The sequence below is a fragment of the Oncorhynchus nerka genome, linkage group LG10, assembly GCF_034236695.1.
Source record: "Oncorhynchus nerka isolate Pitt River linkage group LG10, Oner_Uvic_2.0, whole genome shotgun sequence".
Taxonomy (NCBI): domain Eukaryota; kingdom Metazoa; phylum Chordata; class Actinopteri; order Salmoniformes; family Salmonidae; genus Oncorhynchus; species Oncorhynchus nerka.
The window spans coordinates 32,534,079-32,548,713 of record NC_088405.1 but is presented as its reverse complement, the minus strand read 5'-3'; the positions used below and the strand labels follow the sequence as shown (position 1 = coordinate 32,548,713).

At 42.8% G+C, this 14,635-nt stretch overlaps 1 protein-coding gene across 1 annotated transcript in view; it reads right to left on the bottom strand.

The window, feature by feature from the left end:
• Positions 1–14,635, bottom strand: part of LOC115135164 (PDZ domain-containing protein 8-like) — a 73,970-nt gene that overhangs the window by 36,987 nt on the left and 22,348 nt on the right. The window contains exon 3 of the mRNA XM_029669544.2: positions 5,544–5,646. Coding sequence (XP_029525404.1) covers positions 5,544–5,646 — 103 coding nt within the window. The remainder of the gene's footprint in view (positions 1–5,543; positions 5,647–14,635) is intronic.

Genomic DNA, 14,635 nt, shown 5'->3' with positions numbered 1-14,635 from the left:
CTGTTCAAGTTCAAATTAAAAGATGCAAAATAACTACAAGAAGTTCTGGGAAATGTTTCAGTTGTGGTTTGGTAAAAGTAACTCTGATTGTATAAGAGAAGGAATGTTATGTTCTGTTAATTACTGATGTCCCCTTTAAGGATGGAGCACCCTTGGTCATGCGCAGTATTGTTCTATGTTATTCTGGTACTAACTAGTTTGAGTAAATGTGAAGCTCCAGTTCAATTGCTTGTATTCCGAGTCTTTCTTATTACATAAATAAGTACTAAGTGTTAAGACACTACAATTGGGAGTCCCATAGGGCGGCGCACAATTGGCCCAGCGTCGTCAGAGTTTTCCGGGGTAGGCCACCATTGTAAATAAGAATTTGTTCTTAACTGACTTGCCTAGTTAAATAAACTTACTTACTTGCTGTGTGTGCTGTTTCGTTGTTCATTTGTTCAGGCATTTCATTCTCAACCAGGATTGCTATGGAAGGCCGTTTGGGTCTCTGCGTGTCTCAAAATATACCATTTAACGTGTCAATTAAGCTTGTTGACCAATCAGGATCTGAATATGACTGCACATCACAAAATAATTTAACGTGTTCATACATTTTTTACTCAGTTATTACACTTTGATTACACTATCACTCGTATTTCATATGTCACAACGATTCATCGATACGTTTGCTATGATGCTGGTAAAGTTGTCTTGCCCACCTACAGTGCTGGTCATTAAAAAAGCTATATTCTTCCCCAAAAACATAGCAAAACGACAATCTGTTTCAGTAGCTATCGTTAGCTAACTAACAATATAGCTAGGTGTCATCTAAAATAACCCTAATTTCTAAGACAGTTTTTATTTGATTAATGGTGGTCAGACCCATCAATGTGCATAATTCTACTCTTTGTATTAATTTGCATCACTGTCAATTACATACTTTTAGTTTGAAGGCAAAACTCGAAATCCACTACTTTGCCTAATCCTTATTGTGGCTAGTTTCCCAACACATAACCTGGTCTGGGTTAGCCTCACTAGCCAGATGAAGCTAGCTGGCTGCTTATAACATTATTATCTTATCTTATTATCTATTATCTTTGGGAAACAGGTTTAAATAGCTGGCTAGCTATTAATTTTCATTAACTGAAGTTCAATTTCAATAGGAAAACAACAAGTGGCAACCTAGCTAATACTTACTCAAGGATTCCTAAATCATTGCTAAGAATAATGAAAATGACTGCAGTTTCTACTGGTCATTGTTTTCAGGCTGGTTGTATTGGTGCTAGCTAGGTACCAAGCTAACGCTAGCTACCCCAAAAGTTGCGGTCGAACAAAATCATGCTTTACAACCAACGCGGTATTGAAAACACATTGTTCGTGGCCGGTGTTTGCAGACTTTCTTGTACAGCTTTGACAGTGCTACTGCATCTTTTTTGACACGCAAAGACCCAAATGGTGTTCCATAGTATGCATGTAGTGAAGCCAATAGCAGTGACGCTATTACTGTATAACTCTGGTAGGGCAACATCTGAAAAATAGCGCTGTTGGTAGTGTGTACCGGTGCTCGATCAGTCGGCGAAAGCCAACATTACCCACGACCAGATAACGGTTGATTGTCAAGGACAATGAATTCCATTATCTTGGCTTTAATGGATTGCGCCTTTGAGTTGTCTCACTGAAAGGTTCTTACTCCTTCAAATGACTGCTTGACCTTTTGACTGCTCGAGCCACACAGCAGATATTGTGGGCTAGGTTAGGAATGTGTGTTGCACGTGTAGCGCAACATTTTACGTGGAATCGTTACGTCACGTACCTACTATATAGGTATGCACGTCAGCTTTGACATCAGTTTTGCACATAGGCGTTAAACTAGACATCGGCCGATACCGATGTTAGCATTTTTAACTAATCTTGGACGATTCGGATTTGGTCACAGATATATCGTGCATCCCTAATGTTTTATGCTGCTACAATGTTGTGTTGCTACCATGTTGTTGTTGTTATGTTGCCAGGTGTTGCTGCCATAGGTCTCTATGTAGTGTTGTCTCTTGTTGTGATGTGTGTTTTGTCCCATATTTAGATAGTATTCTTTTCTTTTTTTTATCCCAGGCCCCCGTCCCCGCAGGAGGCCTTTTGGTACACCGTCATTTTAAATCAGAATTTCTTCTTAGCTGACTTGCCTATTTAAATAAAGGTTAAATAACAAATAAAAATGCCTATTGTAGCTGGAAAAAGGCTGATTTTAATGGAATATCTACATAGGCCCATTATTAGCAACCAGCACTCCTGTGTTTCAATGACACGTTGTGTTAGCTAATCCAAGTTTAGGATTTTAAAAGGCTAACTGATCATTAGAAAACCCTTCTGCAATTATGTTAGCACAGCTGAAAACTGTTGTCCTGATAAAAAAAAAACTGTCCTTTAGAATAGTTGAGATTCTGGAGCATCAACATTTGTGGGTTCAATTACAGGCTCAAAATGGCCATAAACAAAGAAAGAAGGCTATTCCATGTGAGAAATTGTCAAGAAACTGAAGATCTCGTACAACGTTGTGTACAACTCCCTTCACAGAACAGCGCAAACTGGCCCTAACCAGAATAGAAAGAGTGGGAGGCCCCAGTGCACAACTGCGCAAGAGTACATTAGTGTCTAGTTTGAGAAAAATAATACCCGCAAAACACAGTCTCAACATCAACAGTGAAGAGGCGACTCTGGGATGCTGGTCATCTAGGCAGAGATGCAAAGAAAAATACATATATATCTCAGACTGGCCAATAAAAATAAAAGATTAAGATGGGCAAAACAGACACTGGACAGAGGAACTTCGGAGTCGCCTCTTTACTGTTGACATTGAGACTGGTGTTTTGCGTATACTATTTAATGAAGTTGCCAGTTGAGGACTTGTGAGGCGTCTGTTTATCAAACTAGACACTAATGTACTTGTCCTCTTGCTCAGTTGCGCACCGGGGCCCCCCACTCTTTCTATTCTGGTTAGAGCCAGTTTGGTGAGTATGCAGGCCATGGAAGAACTGGGACATTTTCAGCTTTCAGGAATTGTGTACAGATCGTTGCAACATGGGGCCGTGCATGACCATGCTGAAACATGAGGTGATGGCGGGGGATGAATGGCACAACAATGGGCCTCAGGATCTCATCACGGTATATCTCTGTGCATTCAAATTGCCATTGACAAAATGCAATTGTGTTCACTGTCCGTAGCGTATGCCTGCCCATTCCATGACCCCACCCGCCACCATGGGGCACTCTGTTCACAACATTGACTTCAGCAAACCGCTCGCCCACACGACACCATACACGCTGTCTGCAATCTGCCCGGTACAGTTGAAACCGGAATTCATCTGTGACAGTGGCTATCGAAGGTGAGCATTTTCCCAATTAAGTCGGGTATGATGCCAAACTGCAGTCAGGTCAAGACCCTGGTGAGGAGGATGAGCACGCAGATGAGCTTCCCTGAGATGGTTTCTGACAGTTTGCGCTGAAATTCTTCAGTTGTGCAAACCCAGTTTCATCAGCTGTCTGGGTGGTTGGTCTCAGACGATCCCGTAGATGAAGAAACCGGATGTGGAGATCCTGGGCTGGCGTGGTACCACATGATCTGTGGACGTACTGCCAAATTCTCTAAAAACGACAGAGGTGGCTTATGGTAGAGAAATGAACATTTAATTCTCTGGCAACAAGTCTGGTGGACATTCCTGCAGTCAGCATGCCAATTGCATGCTCCCTCAAAACTTGAGACATCTGTGGCATTGTGTTGCGTGACAACTGCACATTTTGGAGTGGCCTTTTATTGTACACAACACAAGGTGTACCTGTGTAATGTTCATGCTGTTTAATCAGCTTCTTGATATGCCACACCGGTCAGATGGATGGATTATCTTGGCAAAGGAGAAATGCTCACTAACAGGGATGTAAACTCATTTTGGCGCAAAATTTCTGGGATCTTCTATTTCAGCTCATGAAACATGGGACCAACAATTTAAATGATGCATTTATATTTTTGTTCCATGCATTAACATACATGTGCCACACAGAGAGCCCAGTTCAGAGGATAGTTGGGCCTCATCTCCAGCTATCATTCTTGGAATAAAAACGCAAAGGAATATGCAGAGAAAGAAAGGGAGAGTGACCTTTTTAAGATGGTATCGCCTTTAATCCTTAGCATGGTCCTGCTTGGGACACAAGCTGCAAGAGGCTGATACAACGGCCCAAATGCCACCTTGCATCTGCATCTCTAGGTAGCATATTAATGGAGAGCTAGCTACAGCACTCTGTCTGAAGAGGATGTCATTAGAGGGACACACCGGGTGACAGCCATATTGGTCAAGTTGAACACTTACCTCAGCGGCTGCAGTAAATGGGTTGTACATTGGAAGGAATGTTGAAGAAATTGTGTTGTAGCATGTCTGAGAGTCATAGCTTTTATTGCAGGCAGGTAGCCTAGCGGTTAGAGCATTGGGCCAATAACCGAAAGGTCGGCAGTTTGAATCCCAGAGCCGACAGGGTGAAAAATCTGTTGATGTGCCCTTGATCTAGGCACTTAATTGCTCCAGGGTCGCCGTTGATAATGGCAGATATCACACACACACACACACACACAAATATCACACACACACACAACTCTAACTTACAGATCGTGGCAGGCTAGAATGCATGGCTTACAGAGAGTACATACAGTAAATGAGGATTACTGATATGAACTATTTTACTGAAAATGTCCCTTTATTTTTTGCAAGCAATGTCGCAAGGAACAAATGTTATAGTGGCATTGCCCTCTGCTGGACAGGATGGAAGCTGCTACAACATAATAACATTATTCTGAAAAATGACCTCTTAAATTAAACTAAAATTTATTTTGAGCCAATGCAAATGCCAGTTGTTCACAGAGAGAAGCAGCGTCGGGATGTGAGAGTGATGGTCAGTAATTAGACTTGCCATTTTCGTCTCAAACAGTCATTAGTCACTTCCGAACAAGTCCCATGTTATAATGTTAATATCTCTGAATTACTGCAATTAGAAAAGGTTTGCTCTAAGGCTCGATTATTTTTTGTTGCTTTCAAAATGTCACTGGGGGAAATTGACTTCTCAGATGGGGGAAAATAAAACGTTTCAATCAATAGAGAAAGTATTCCATGCTTCTTCTCTAATGACTATGGTCTCGATCATGTTAATATCTTTGAATAAAATATACCATCAGTGAAACCAGTAAATGTCACCATAAGGTGTTTTGTACCAGCCAATTAATGTGTCATAAATGTAACTCATCTATAAGAAGTTAAACACCATTGTCATATTGTGACAATTGATTAGGACCACAAAAATAACATGGAGCACCAATACGATACTGCTTGCTGTTCTTCTTAAGGAAAAACCTATGATTCCCTAGCTCCCCTAGTTGAACATGGAAGATTAAATATGTGTCAGTAGCCCTCTGGCTCTTTGTCTGACAAATAGGCATTACGCTTGGGTGGTCTTTAAGAAAGATGACTGGTGTTGTTTTACATGGGGGGAGTGGGGAGGGGGGGTATCTTAAAGAAGCCCACCGTTTTGATGGAGCTGCGTGTTTTCTCTTTCCACTCGTGGCTGCTCAGCTCAAAGGTGCAGTGCACGTAGGTCTCTCTGTCGTACGAGCCAAGGATAAAAAGCCTGAGGGAGAAATTAGAGAAGAAAAAGCTCATTTTAGACAGTACATCATTGCTGATTCTCTCGGTCTCCCGATGTGTAGTGCATTGCCTACAATATGTAACAGTATATTTAAAATACAGGCGTACACACTTGAAAGACCTTAATGCCACTGTGGACGAACCAAACTATTTGGGCTGGGACAAGTGTTTTCAGGTACTACTAGAATGCATCAGAGACCCCTGACCAATGATACAAGGATACTGAAGCAAACACTGTCAAGGCTATTGCTGCCCTTTTGTGAAGTGAGGAAAATACACCAAAAAATAGTCAAATACTAAGGTAGTATTGTGTAGATGTGCATTTGAAGTGTTTAACTATTTATATTACAGAATTACTTTCTAAAATATACAGTAGGTAGACCTATTTGAAATTGATAGTGTCAACTTATTTTAAAGTCATAAAAATACAATTGACAAGTGTTTTAAAAAAGTAAACAAAGAAACAGTAGTAACTATTTAGATTTGCCTCAATTACACCACTGGATACGTATGTTCTTGTCCCATTAACTCAATTGAGTCCCCAATTACTGTACACAACAAGCTCTATCTGTATACAGGATGTGCAGATGACATACTGGATTCTGGATTAACAATATGCTGACTGTGTCTCCATCTGCTGGTGACAGACAAAACATTTTACACAGATTTGACAACCTAATCCTGCCAGTCAATGAATTGTCAAACTCCTTTAAAAATGCAGGTTAAATCTGGCCACTTAAACTTTGGACACCCTTCTGTCTTGACCAGTGTCTTAACTAGTTCACTAGCCAGTGCCTGACTTTAAATACGTTACCAAAACACACCTAATGTTTTCAATTCATGTATTATATACAGTCGTGGCCAAAAGTTTTGAGAATGACACAAATATTCATTTTCACAAAGTCTGCTGCCTCAGTGTCTTTAGATTTTTTTGTCAGATGTTACTATGGAATACTGAAGTAGAATTACAAGCATTTCATGAGTGTCAAAGGCTTTTATTGACAATCCGCATGCTGTAAATTAACTTCTGGGCCACATCCTGACTGATGGCAGCCCATTCTTGCATAATCAATGCTTGGAGTTTGTCAGAATTTGTGGGGTTTTGTTTGTCCACCCACCTCTTCAGGATTGACCACAAGTTCTCAATGGAATTAAGGTCTGGTGAGTTTCCTGGCCATGGACCCAAAATATTGTGATGTTTTGTACCCGAGCCACTTAGTTGTCACTTTTGCCTTATGGCAAGGTGCTCTATCATGCTGGAAAAGGCATTGTTCGTCACCAAACTGTTCCTGGATGGTTGGGAGAAGTCACTCTCAGAGGATGTGTTGGTACCATTCTTTATTAATGGCTGTGTTCTTAGGCAAATTTGTGTGTGAGCCCACTCCCTTGGCTGAGAAGCAACCCCACACATGAATGGTCTCAGGATGCTTTACTGTTGGCATGTCACAGGACTGATGGTAGCGCTCACCTTGTCTTCTCCGGACAAGCTTTTTTTCCAGATGCCCCAAGCAATTGGAAAGGGGATTCATCAGAGAAAATCACTTAACCCCAGTCCTCAGCAGTCAAATCCCTGTACCTTTTGTAGAATATCAGTCTGTCCCTGATGTTTTTCCTGGAGAGAAGTGGCTTCTTTGCTGCCCTTCTTGACACCAGGCCATCCTCCAAAAGTCTTCGCCTCACTGTGCGTGCAGATGCACTCACACCTGCCTGCTGCCATTCCTGAGCATGCTCTGTACTGGTGGTGCCCCGATCCCGCAGCTGAATCAACTTTAGGAGACGGTCCTGGCTCTTGCTGGACTTTCTTGGGCGCCCTGAAGCTTTCTTCACAACAATTGAACCGCTCTCCTTGAAGTTCTTGATGATCTGATAAATGGTTGATTTAGGTGTAATCTTACTGGCAGCAATATCTTTGCCTGTGAAGCCCTTTTTGTGCAAAGCAATGATGACGGCACATGTTTCCTTGCAGGTAACTATGATTGACAGAGGAAGAACAATGATTCCAAGCACCACCCTCCTTTTGAAGCTTCCAGTCTTATTCAAACTCAATCAGCATGACAGAGTGATCTCCAGGCTTGTCCTCGTCAACAATCACGCCTGTGTTGACGAGAGAATCACTGACATGATGTAATCTGGTCCTTTTATGGCAGGGCTGAAATGCAGTGGAAATGTTTTTTGGGGATTCCGTTCATTTGCATGGCAAAGAGGGGCTTTGCAATTAATTGCAATTCATCTGATCACTCTTCATAACATTCATAATACAAACTGAGGCAGCAGACTTTGTGAAAATGAATATGTGTCATTCTCAATTTTTGGCCACGACTGTACAGTTGAAGTCAGAAGTTTACATACACTTAGGTTGGAGTCAATAAAACTATTTTTTTCAACCACTCCACAAATGTCTTGTTAACAAACTATAGTTTTGGCAAGTCGGTTAGGACATCTACTTTGTGCATGACAAGTAATTATTCTAACAATTGTTTACAGTCAGATTATTTCACATAATCACAATTCCAGTGGGTCAGAAGTTTCCATACACTAAGTTGACTGTGCCATTAAACAGGTTGGAAAAATTCCAGAAAATGATGTCATGGCATTAGAAGCTTCTGGTAGGCTAATTGACATCATTTGAGTCAATTGGAGGTATACCTGAGGATGTATTTCAAGGCCTACCTTCAAACTCAGTGCCTCTTTGCTTGACATCATTAGCAAATCAAAAGAAATCAGCCAACACCTCAGAAAAAAACTGTAGACCTCCACAAGTCTGGATAATCCTTGGGAGCAATTTCCAAACGCCTGAAGGTACCACGTTCATTTGTACAATGAACAGTACGCAAGTATAAACACTATGGGACCACGCAGCCGTCATACATTTGTGCATCAGGTATCCTCGTGGTTAGAGCGTTGGACTAGTAACTGAAAGGTTGCAAGATCGAATCCCCGAACTGACAAGGTAAAGATCTGTCGTTCTGCCCCTGAATAAGGCAGTTAACCCACTGTTCCTAGGCCGTCATTGAAAATTAGAATTTGTACTTAACTGATTTGCCTAGTTAAATAAAGGTCAAAATAAAAAATACCGCTCAGGAAGGAGACGCGTTCTGTCTCCTAGAGATGATGTACTGTGGTGCGAAAAGTGCAAATCAATCCCAGAACAACAGCAAAGGACCTTGTGAAGATGCTGGAGGAAACACAAAATAATCTTTTCAACAGTAAAACGAGTCCTATATCGACATAACCTGAAAGGCCGCTCAGCAAGGAAGAAGCCAATGCACAAAAACCGCCATAAAAAAAGCCAGACTATGGTTTGCAAATGCACATGGGGACAAAGATTGTACTTTTTGGAGAAATATCCTCTGGTCTGATGAAACACAAATAGAACTGTTGGCCATAATGACCATGGTTATGTTTGGAGGAAAAAGGGAGAGGCTTGCAAGCCGAAGAATACCATCCCAACCGTGAAGCACAGGGGTGGCAGCATCATGTTGTGGGGGTGCTTTGCTGCAGGAGGGATTGGATTGTATGTAAACTTCTGACACACTGGGAACGTGATGAAAGAAATAAAAGGCTGAAATAAATCATTCCCTCCACTATTATTCTGACATTTCACTCTTAAAATAAAGTGGTGATCATAACTAACCTAATACAAGGAATCTTCACTAGGATTAAATGTCAGGAATTGTGAAAAACTGATTTTAAATGTATTTGGCTAAGGTGTATGTAAACTTCCGAATTCACTGTATACAGTATATGTTGTATGCATGGTAGGCAAGAGAAAGCCGCAATCGATAAAAGACAGTACTGTGCAGCCGTCTTCATCGACCTGGCCAAGGCTTTCGACTCTGTCAATCACCATATTCTTATCGGCAGACTCAGTAGCCTCTGTTTTTCGAATGACTGCCTTGCCTGGTTCACCAACTACTTTGCAGACAGAGTTCAGTGTGTCAAATCGGAGGGCATGTTGTCCAGTCCTCTGGCAGTCTATGGGGGTACCACAGGGTTCAATTCTCGGGCCGACTCTTTTCTCTGTATATATCAATGATGTTGCTCTTGCTGCGGGCGATTCCCTGATCCACCTCTACACAGACGACACCATTCTGTATACTTCTGGCCCTTCCTTGGACACTGTGCTATCTAACCTCCAAACGAGCTTCAATGCCATACAACACTCCTTCCGTGGCCTCCACCTGCTCTTAAAACGCTAGTAAAACCAAATGCATGCTTTTCAACCGTTCGCTGCCTGCACCCGCACGCCCGACTAACATCACCACCCTGGATGGTTCCGACCTAGAATATGTGGACATCTATAAGTACCTAGGTGTCTAACTAGACTGCAAACTCTCATTCCAGACTCATATCAAACATCTCCAATCCAAAATCAAATCTAGAGTCGGCTTTCTATTTCGCAATAAAGTCTCCTTCACTCACGCCGCCAAACTTACCCTAGTAAAACTGACTATCCTACCGATCGTCGACTTCGGCAATGTCATCTACAAAATAGCTTCCAATACTCTACTCAGCGAACTGGATGCAGTTTATCACAGTGCCATCCGTTTTGTTACTAAAGCACCTTACCACCCACCACTGCGACCTGTATACTATAGTCGGCTGGCCCTCGCTACATGTTCGTCGCCAGACCCACTGGCTCCAGGTCATCTACCAGTCTATGCTAGGTAAAGCTCTGCCTTATCTCAGTTCACTGGTCACGATGGCAACACCCACCCGTAGCACGCACTCCAGCAGGTGTATCTCACTGATCATCCCTAAAGCCAAAACCTAATTTGGCCGCCTTTCCATCCAGTTCTCTGCTGCCTGCGACTGGAACGAATTGCAAAAATTGCTGAAATTGGAGACTTTTATCTCCCTCACCAACTTTAAACATCTGCTATTTGTGCAGCTAACCGATCGCTGCAGCTGTACATAGTCTATCGGTATATAGCCCACCAATTTACCTACCACTTCCCCATACTGTTTTTATTTATTTACTTTTCTGCTCTTTTGCACACCAGTATCTCTACCTGCACATGTTCATCTGATCATTTATCACTGCAGTGTTAATCTGCTCAATTGTAATTATTTTGTCCTATGGCCTATTTATTGCCTACCTCCTCATAACTTTTGCACACAATGTATATAGATTATTTTTTTTCTACTATGTTATTGACTTGGTTATTCCATGTGTAACTCTGTGTTGTTGTCTGTTCACACTGCTATGCTTTATCTTGGCCAGGTTGCAGTTCCAAATGAGAACTTGTTCTCAACTAGCCTACCTGGTTAAATAAAGGTGAAATAAAAAATAAATAAAAAAGCAAGCATGCATGAAGAGGTTTTTCACTGTCCTTGGGTAGCAAGCAACAGACAGAAAGTAACCAATCAAAACTAAGAGAACATAAAAATAAAGAACATGACAGGCAGTTTAAAATGATCGTGTTGCTATTTACAATTTATAAATGATTCATCTGAACTAATTCACTGATCATTTCAGGTCTATTTAGAATATTATAATGTTCCTCTGAATATCAACAACCTTTTATTCCTCCTCTTAAAAATGCATTGTCTATTCAGAAAAATGAAGACTTTCTCGCAATTCGGTTTCATTTGGCTCCAACCCAATGGAATCCTACAGAGACAAATGCAATATTAGGCACAGTAGAGCCGGTGTAAATTGAAGTGGATGGGCGTCATTGTTAGACATATCTGGCTGCGCCCAGTGAGGTAAGAGGGTATCCATTTGCAGCAGCTGTAAGGATAGAAGTGCCAGCCAGCCATAGCTTGGGCCTGGCCTCATAATGGGCAAGGACTGTGTATTATTAATGAGGAGCTTTTCTGGTGTCCTACAGTCTTGTGGCCACTCCACTACTATACTAGACCCAAGAAACACAACAAAGACTTACACCGCCATCAGGACAGGGTGGAGGAGACACTTCTCAGGCCCAGAGCTGACATGTTTAAGTTGTCATTGGCCCAGAGGAGATGTGGCTGTGTTTTAGGAAGGGAGGGGAGACTAGACGAGAGATACATGACCTACCTAAATACAAACAAACTGCTTTTTAACTGTGCAAGGCATTGTCACCCAAATGGATTAGGCTACTTTGGGCAGGAGGTAACATAATTACCTGGTAAATGTGTAGCCTTGCTGGTTAAGTTTATTATTGATGCATTTCCTTCATGGGTGAGGCCAGAGCCTTTACCAAGAGCAGGTTTGGACACCTAGCACATATAGTGGTGAAAAATGCAAGGTCTGGATATAGTCCAGACTGTTTTAGCCCCACCATAGGTTATAGATGTGATTCAGATCTGGACTCTTTGCTGGCAACTCCAGAACAGTCCAGCGCTTGTTCTTGAACCATTCCAAGGTGCTTTTGATGTGTGTTTGGGGTTGTTGTCCAGCTAGAAAACCCACAACCTTTAACAGAGATCCATTTTTTTTGACACAAGGTTGAACATTGCACTCCAAAACACCTTGACAATCTGCTGTTTTCATGATGTCTTGCACACATTCAACACCCCCATTACCAGAGGCAGCTTAGCACAGCATTACTGAACCTCCCCCATGTTTGATTTTAGGGAGGGTATGATTATCTTTGAATGTTTCATGTGGTCGTTGGTAAACATAGGAAGACCCCTCTACTGAAAGAGACAAGAAAGCCTCATTGAACTTCTCAAAAACCCACCTAAAACAAGCTTAAATCCTGGGAAAACTGCTGTGGACCATTGAAACAAATGTAGAGCTAGCTCAGATCAGCACTGTGTATACCGAAAACCAAATTAAGCTTTCAATGAAAAGAACACCTTCTCTACAATCAAACATGGCAAGGTTTGATAATATAGTGGGGTTGCTTTTCTGCCTCTGGTACTAGGGGCCTTGAACACGTGCAAGGCATCATGAAATCAGCAGATTATCAAGTTGTTTTAGAGTCCAAAGTTCAACCTTGTGTCCAGAAACTGGGTTTCCATTGAAGGCTGTGGATCTTCCAGCTGGACAAGGCCCCAAACACGCATCAAAACGCACCCAGGAATGGATCAAGAAGAAACGCAGGACTGTTCTGGAGTGGCCAGCGAAGTGTCGGTATCGGAATCACATCCAAAACCTACGGCGAGATCTGAAAGCAGCAGTTGGTAGAGGGCACCACTCATACATAGAATAATTAGAGCAGTTGCTGCTTTAGAGTGGGCCAAATTGCCAGTAGAAAGGTACAGCAAGGGCCTTCCGGGTGGCGCAGCAATCTAAGACACTGCATGCGGTGTCACTACAGCCTGGGGTTTAATCCTGGCCAGCCGCGTCCGGGAGACCAAATGGGGCGGCGCAATTGGCCCAGCGTCGTTCGGGTTATGGTAGGGTTTGGCCGGGAGGGATGTCCTTGTCCCATCGCGAACTAGCAACTCCTGTAGCGGGCCAGGTGCAGTGCACGCTGACACGGTCACCAGGTGTATGGTATTTCCTTCAACACATTGGTGCGGCTAGCTTCCGGGTTGTGTCAAGAAGCAATGCGTCTTGGTTGTGTTTCGGAGGAAGCACGGCTCTCAACCTTCGCCTCTCCCGAGTCCGTACGGGAGTTGCAGCGATGAGGCAAGACTAACTCCCAATTGGATACCACAAAACTGGAGAGAAAAAAGGACAACATATTTATAAAAATTGCCGATGACAACAGTAGGGCTGATCACAGACAACGATGAGACAGCTTACAGGGAGGAGGTCAAAGACCTGACCGTGTGGTGCCAGGACAACAACCTCTCAACGTGATCAAGACAAAGGAGATGATTGTGGACTACAGGAAAAAGAAGACAGAGCATGCCCCCATTCTCATTGATGGGGCCGTAGTGGAGCAGGTTGAGAGCTTCAAGTTCCTTGGCGTCCACTTCGCCAACAAACTAACATGGTCCAAGCACACCAAGACAGTCGTGGAGAGGGCACGACAAAACCTATTCCCCCTAAGGAGACTGAAAAGATATGACATGGGTCCTCAGATCCTCAAAAGGTTCTACAGCATCCTGACTGGTTGCATCACTGCCTGGTATGGCAACTGCTCGGTAACCGACCATAAGGCACTACAGAGTAGTGTGTACGGCCCGGTACATCACTGGGGCCAAGCTTCCTGCCATCCAGGAACTCTATACCAGGCGGTGTCAGAGGAATGCCTTAAATTGTCAAAGACTCCAGCCACCCTAGTTGTCTGTTCTCTCTGCTACCGGCAAGCTGTAGCGGAGCATCAATTCTAGGTCCAAGAGGCTTCTACCCCCAAGCCGTAAGAATCCTGAACATCTAATCGAATGGCTACCCAGACTATTTGCATTGCCTGCCCCCCCCCCCCCCCCTCCTATGCTGTATTCAGTGCATGTGACAAATAACATTTGATTTGAGGCTTTCTCCAGACGTGACGCTTGGCATTCAGGCCAAATAGTTCAATCTTGGTTTCATCAGACCAGAGAGAGAACCTTGTTTCTCATGGTCTGAGAGTCTTTAGCTCACCTCCCTGACAAAGGCCCTTCTCCCACGATTGCTCAGTTTGACCGGGCGGCCAGCTCTAGGAGGAGTCTTGGTGGTTCCAAACTTCTTCCATTTAAGAATGATTGATGCCACTGTGTTCATGGGAACCTTCAATGCTGCAGACATTTTTTGGTACCCTTCCCCAGATCTGTGCCGACACAATCCTGTCACGGAGCTCTACAGACAATTCATTCGACCTCCTGGCTTGGTTTTTGCTCTGACATGCACTGTCAACTGTGAGACCTTATATAGACAGGTGTGCCTTTCCAAATCATGTCCAATCAATTGAATTTACCACAGGAGGACTCCAATCAAGTTATTCAAGGATGATCAATGGAAACAGGATGCACCTGAACTCAATTTCGAGTCTCATATCTAAATAAGGTATCTAAGATCCTTTGCTAAGTATTATTTTACATTTTTAATACATTTTCAAAAAATTCAAAAAATCTGTTTTCGTTTGTCATTATGGGCTATTGTGTAGATTGCT